We start from the raw sequence: 7152 nt of genomic DNA on the forward strand, positions 1-7152 counted from the left end.
CTAGGGCGAAGGCAACTTCGAACTTGGCTAAGAGACTCTAAGTCTTGTGAATGCGGAATATTGTTTTTGTAAAAAGGTAGTTTAGAAAGAGAGAGGAAGAAAGAATTAAGCTATATTGCTCAAGAGAGAAAAGAGAGAATTGAGAAAATTAAAGAATAATTGAATGTGAATTGATGATTCTGAAAACAGGGAGTCGGACGCTATTTATAATGAAAATAATCCGGAAAAAATCATAGAATTTGATAAGGAATAAAACTCCACGCTGTCGCCAGGAATTAACTCTGTCGCGCGGCGACAGAGTCTGTCGCGTGGCGACAGACTTGTCGTTTGGCGACAACCTGTATTAGCGCGTTTTTTTCACGCGGAATCCGATCTTTAATCAACTTGATCTACGGAATCCGTACAGAAGATAAAATATATATTTTTAAGATAACAAAACGATATTTTATTCCAAATAAAAATCTATTAAAAATAATTAATTATTAAATCTAATAATATTAGAATTAAAAGGAACCTTCTAGAAACTTCTAGAAAACTATAATTAATCCTAATAATTTTAGGAATAATAATTAACATTGGGCCTTCCTCTAGATCATTGGGCCGTATTTAAAATAATTAACCAGGCCCAGTTTAGTATTTTGGCCATAACTTCCTCAATATTCATTGGAATCGGGCTTATAATATATCGTTGGAAAGATCTCTTCGAGCCCCATCCATCTACACTATTATTGGACCTTAATTATGGACCAAACTAAACTGGTTTGGCTATTTTCAAATAAATAAAGTCATTTTCAAAAACAGAGAGAAAAGAATTTAATTAAAACTAAACCGCAACACTCGACTTCCAAACCACTTTCACCTAATTCGATAATAACACAACGTGAAAGGCATTCATCACTGGGTTTGGTTTTGGGGAGACACAATTTGGTGTCTACAAAAAGCATGTTTGCAAATAAATTGAATTTAAGTATCTTGCACTTACCGTACTTAGCATATTTGCTAACCCCGTACTTCTTATTTGTTTTGGTTCGCCCTGTTTACCGTAATGGTAAGCAATGTTATTTCAGGTGGAGTGAATAAATTGATGCATTGGAGTCCCGGGATTTGGTTTCATCTAAATTAGGAGTTTTGGTCTTGTATTTAAATTGAGTACTCATGATAGTGGTTTCTATTTATAGTTATTATTAATAAAGAAGAGTTTTTGAAGTTTCCGCTGCAAAGTATTGGTTTATTTAGTGAGTTGAGTAGCCTTGCGTAATCACGCGGCGGTAATACGCCTAAGTCTATCTCTACGGTATAATTATACGTATTATACTAGTATTTCCGTAGAGGAAGATTTGGGGGTGTTACAGTCGGTTTTTTTGGTCTAGGGGCATCAACTAGGTTGTTCATGGGCTACGTAATGGTTGTGGATCCAGATTGTGAGGTCAAAAAGTCAAGCTCTTTCCCACCTTGCACAATATACAGGTCAAGTCATCTACTTCCCAAAAGTAACTCCCCCATTGTTCTCACCTCATTATCATCATACACACTCCTCAATCCAGATTCAAAATCAAGACCAGGAATCAAATAATACACCTTACAATCACCACTGTACACACCACATTTATCAATTAATTCTTTCAAGTAAAACCAACATAGTTAATCAAGGTCAACATCCAATGTCCTATACACTCCTCCCAAATACACCCAAAATCCAATTTTTGTCTTTCTTAAATGCAGTACAATGATAAAGTTTCAGACTAACACAATCCATTTCAATCTGAAATCAAAAAGGAGTTTTTTTGCGCAAATTAGGGTTCATGAAATAATTAGCACTATCAACATGTATAATTCATCACTTAATTCACTTCATTTACTCACATGGACTCAATTATTCAACAACAAACACCAATTAACTCAATTACACGAATTTAAGCAATTTAAGGTTCAACATACGCTTGCAATTCTCTCTCTAAAACGCTATTCGTTTGCAAAAGCTTCCACCTTTCCACTGAATTTAGTACGTAATGGTTGATTTCACTTAGATTTATCAAAATTTTTTCCTTTAATTTGGGTTCAATATGCAGCCATGGAAATTGAATAGCGTTCGTTGAAGAAGAAAGGGGTAAGTGAGAAAGATGGAGGGAAATGAAAAAGATTAACTTGTTGTATAGGTAACTTGTAAAAAGACTTGTTATAAGAAGATTGGGGGTATAAGGTGAGATTGTTTTCCAAATTTCGAAAAGGTGGGATTGTTTTAAACAAAAAAGACAAATGTGGAATTATTAGTTTTCATTTTTCCTATTATAAATGAATTTTATTTTACAGAACTTTTAGCTCTGCAAGTCATCGCTTGAGAGTAGAGGAGAGAGGTAAAGGAATCTCCCTACTCTCAATCATGTTGTAGTTGGTGGGGCTCGAATTTATGACCTTAAAGTCACAAGGTGAATTCCCCACCATTTCCACCAAGCTTGGTATGAATTAGCCATATTATACACCAACATATACATAACAATACATTACATATACTTCGTATATATACGAGTATTAAGGCTAGGTTCGGGATTCCAGAGCTGAGTAAAATGAGAAAGATGTCAAGTTGAGATGGTATATGCGCATATCCGATCCGTCAGCGCCCATTTCGCCTAGGGTTTTGTTCAACCCTCAGAATATAAGCCCTCCTTCTTCACCCAGCCGTAGCTTTTTTTCTTCATTTCTTCTACCACTCATTTTTCTCTCTACTTTTCCATCTCTAACAAACCCTAAAACTCCTCCTTCTCAGGTAAATTTCGCAACCTTCATCTCCTTTTTGATCTTTTAGATGTTGTTATGTTTTATTAATTTTTCGATTATTTGTTGAACTGATTGATTGTATCGGATTGTTTGTTTTTGCGCTTACTTGATTGCTTTGTTTTTTTTATTACTTGTTGATTTGGAGTGATTTTAGCTTTGGAGTTAAATTTTATGATTGAATATTGCATTAAAATTCGATTGAAGTTTTTTGATATTGAATTTTCAAATATTATTATTTCGCCTGAATTTAATGATTTAATTTCCTTTTTTTTTTTTAATAAAATTGAGTTGTGATTACTGATTTCGGATTTGATTTGAAATGTTTTGGATCTGGAATTACTGTTATTGTTTCTCCGTTTTGTCGAACATGATGAATTTTTGTTAAAACAATTTAAATAGTCACTTATCTTGTGGAATTTCCAGCAATTTTGTTGTTTAAATGCTATATTTTCATTAATCTGACATATTATTTAAGTTTTTATGATTTTGATGTAGTATGTTATCAATTTCGTTGTTCATTTCGTTTTCAATTAATCCATGACTCTTTAAATTGGTGTGCAGGGTTTGTTTAGGAGTGTTCTGTATCGGCATATTGCCCGTGCTTTCTTTTAGAGAGTAGCGAAAATGGTATATTTTTGTATATTCTAAACTACTGTATTACATTAGTTGTATGCTTGTGTTGTTGATTTCGTAACTCAATTTTAATGTTTTGGGTTTGCAGGTGAAGTTTACAGCTGATGAGCTCCGCAGGATTATGGACTGCAAACATAACATCCGTAATATGTCTGTTATTGCCCATGTCGATCATGGTAACGAATCCTTTTTATAGTCTTGTATTTGTATTGCTTGTTTGCTACGTTGTGAAAAGTCATTATACATTTGGTTTTATGTTTGAAATCCAATACTCTGTTTGATGCTAGTTCTTGTGTTTACCTGTTAATTGCTTGAATCAGTGTCATCAAGTTTGATGAGTACAAAAATTACTACCTCCGTTTCATGTTTTTTTTCCAACTTTGGGCATTATTTGTGAGATATAAAATATTCTAAAGTTGCAAAACACATAAAATGGAGGTAGTAGGTGCTATCTGTGCAATAACTAGAAAGAATTGTTGTCATTGCCTTATACTGTGAATAGTTTTATTCATGCTTATTGTATTTAGTAAAAGTGGTTGATATTTCAGAATATGGTCTATTGAGTATGTGTTTGTTTCAAGTGTGTTTTCCGGTTGATTGCTTCTATTGGTGTCATCAAGTTTGTTTACTAAGCTCAAATTTATGTCTGCTGCTTTAAATGTTGATGTGTTCTGCAATGTTGTCAAATCTACATTGAATTACGGTGGAATGTTGTTGTTTTTTATGTTGTAAAGAATTCTTAATTCATGCTTGCTTCTATCTTGTTAAAAAGATCTCAAAATTTGATTAAGGTCCTTTGTAATCTCTCTTGCATAAAATTGTAAATTAACATGTTTAGGATGCTTAAGTCTTAGTATATTGGGTAAAGTTATCGTATTTCTATTGAACCAGGACAATACTTTTATCTCTTTGTTTCATGGAAATCTTTGTTTATGCTCTTTTTAGTGTGTAGATGGTGCCCACTTATTGTCATTTATCCATTAAGTTGCTATCTGCTGGACTTGTTTTTTTAACCCTTATTGCTTTATTCTTATATACAGGAAAATCAACCCTCACCGATTCTTTGGTGGCTGCTGCTGGTATCATTGCCCAGGAAGTTGCTGGTGATGTACGTATGACTGATACCCGTGCTGATGAAGCTGAACGTGGTATTACCATTAAGTCCACTGGAATTTCTCTGTACTATCAGATGACAGATGAAGCTTTGAATGCATTCAAGGGAGAGCGTGATGGCAATGATTATCTGATCAATCTTATTGATTCCCCTGGGCACGTTGACTTCTCTTCAGAGGTTACTGCTGCTCTGCGTATCACTGATGGAGCTCTTGTCGTTGTTGACTGTATTGAGGGTGTATGTGTCCAGACTGAGACTGTCCTTCGCCAGGCGCTTGGTGAGAGGATCAGGCCTGTTCTTACTGTTAATAAGATGGACCGTTGCTTCCTTGAGCTCCAGGTTGATGGAGAGGAGGCTTACACAACATTCCAGAAGGTTATTGAGAATGCTAATGTCATCATGGCTACCTATGAAGATCCCCTTCTGGGTGATGTCCAAGTTTACCCTGAGAAGGGAACAGTTGCTTTCTCAGCTGGTCTCCATGGGTGGGCTTTTACTCTGTCCAACTTTGCTAAGATGTATGCATCTAAGTTCGGTGTTGATGAGGCTAAGATGATGGAACGTCTCTGGGGTGAGAACTTTTTTGACCCAGCCACCAAGAAGTGGACCACCAAGAACACTGGGACAGCTACATGTAAACGTGGATTTGTTCAATTTTGCTACGAGCCCATCAAGCAGGTCATTGCTACTTGCATGAATGATCAAAAGGATAAACTGTGGCCCATGCTGACAAAGCTTGGTGTCCAATTGAAGTCTGAAGAAAAAGAATTGATGGGTAAGGCGTTGATGAAGCGTGTCATGCAGACCTGGCTCCCAGCTAGCAGTGCTTTACTTGAAATGATGATCTATCATTTGCCGTCTCCTGCAACGGCTCAGAGATATCGTGTGGAGAACTTGTACGAGGGGCCCATGGATGATGTCTATGCGACAGCCATCAGGAACTGTGACCCTGAGGGACCTTTGATGCTTTATGTATCAAAAATGATTCCTGCACCTGACAAGGGTAGGTTCTTTGCTTTTGGCCGTGTCTTTGCGGGAAAAGTTTCAACTGGTATGAAGGTTAGAATCATGGGACCTAACTATGTTCCCGGGGAGAAAAAAGATCTGTATGTTAAGAATGTCCAGAGAACTGTCATTTGGATGGGAAAAAGGCAGGAAACTGTTGAAGATGTTCCATGTGGAAACACTGTTGCTATGGTTGGTTTGGATCAGTTTATCACAAAGAATGCCACTCTTACAAACGAGAAGGAAGTGGATGCCCACCCAATCCGAGCCATGAAGTTCTCTGTATCACCTGTTGTCCGTGTTGCTGTGCAGTGTAAGGTCGCATCTGACCTTCCCAAGCTTGTTGAAGGTCTGAAGCGTCTGGCCAAGTCAGATCCTATGGTTCTTTGTAGCATTACAGAATCTGGAGAACACATTATTGCTGGTGCTGGTGAGCTCCATCTGGAAATCTGTTTGAAGGATCTGCAGGACGACTTCATGGGTGGGGCTGAAATCAGCAAGTCAGACCCTGTTGTATCCTTCCGTGAGACTGTTCTTGAGAAGTCAAGCCGTGTTGTGATGAGCAAGTCTCCCAACAAGCACAACCGTTTATACATGGAAGCTCGTCCAATGGAAGATGGGCTTGCTGAGGCCATTGATGAAGGGAGAATTGGCCCAAGAGACGACCCTAAGATCCGTTCCAAGATCTTGGCTGAGGAATTTGGGTGGGACAAGGATCTTGCTAAGAAGATCTGGTGTTTTGGTCCAGAAACTACTGGTCCCAACATGGTGGTTGATATGTGTAAGGGAGTCCAGTATCTCAATGAAATTAAGGACTCTGTTGTTGCTGGTTTCCAGTGGGCTTCAAAAGAAGGTGCTTTGGCTGAAGAAAACATGAGAGGTATCTGCTTTGAGGTTTGTGATGTGGTTCTCCATGCTGACGCCATCCACAGAGGAGGTGGGCAGGTTATTCCAACCGCTAGGAGAGTCATGTACGCTTCCCAGCTGACTGCCAAGCCCAGGCTGATGGAGCCCATCTATCTTGTTGAGATCCAAGCTCCTGAACAAGCTCTTGGTGGTATCTACAGTGTTCTTAACCAGAAACGTGGACATGTGTTTGAGGAAATGCAGCGACCTGGTACCCCACTCTACAACATCAAGGCTTACCTTCCTGTCGTTGAGTCCTTCGGATTTTCAAGTACTTTGAGAGCTGCAACCTCTGGTCAAGCTTTCCCACAGTGTGTGTTTGATCATTGGGAAATAATGACTCAGGATCCTCTGGACCCAACATCACAAGCTGCAGCCCTTGTTGGAAACATTCGTAAGAGGAAGGGATTGAAGGAAGCAATTACCCCACTTTCCGAGTTTGAGGACAAGCTATAATCTCATCTGTGAGTTGTTTGTGAAGTTACTTTGGTGTTCTATCTATTTCTGTTTCCATCATTTTGCCTCCATCTAGAGATACTGTTATCGAATGTTACGTTGAGTATTATTTTTCCCGTTTGTGGGAGATTTAAAAACTTAGTATTGTAGTAGATTTTTTAACGTCTTTCCTCCAGTAGATTTCTGTGTTGCCTTATATATATCTGCAATCTGATGAGGTTGAAAGACTGAATTTTCTCTGATATGATGACTTGGTTTTTCAA

At 37.9% G+C, this 7152-nt stretch overlaps 1 protein-coding gene across 1 annotated transcript; it reads left to right on the plus strand.

Moving 5' to 3' along the window:
* The first annotated feature begins 2675 nt into the window (after nt 1-2675).
* LOC145586268 (elongation factor 2) lies at nt 2676-7152 on the plus strand. Its single transcript, XM_081643051.1, has 4 exons — nt 2676-2764; nt 3337-3402; nt 3497-3584; nt 4449-7152. Exons 2-4 carry the CDS (start codon nt 3400-3402, stop codon nt 6887-6889), a joined length of 2532 nt encoding a protein of 843 aa, XP_081499177.1. The 5' UTR covers nt 2676-2764; nt 3337-3399; the 3' UTR covers nt 6890-7152.

The sequence above is a fragment of the Chenopodium album genome, chromosome 16 (assembly GCF_948465745.1).
Source record: "Chenopodium album chromosome 16, dcCheAlbu1.1, whole genome shotgun sequence".
NCBI classification, from domain to species: Eukaryota; Viridiplantae; Streptophyta; class Magnoliopsida; order Caryophyllales; family Amaranthaceae; genus Chenopodium; species Chenopodium album.

Excerpts from the sequence above, each read along its gene's own strand:
- LOC145586268 (XM_081643051.1), top strand. Across the intron at positions 3,585-4,448 it reads TATTGCCCATGTCGATCATG|GAAAATCAACCCTCACCGAT; the intron begins GTAACGAATCCT and ends TCTTATATACAG.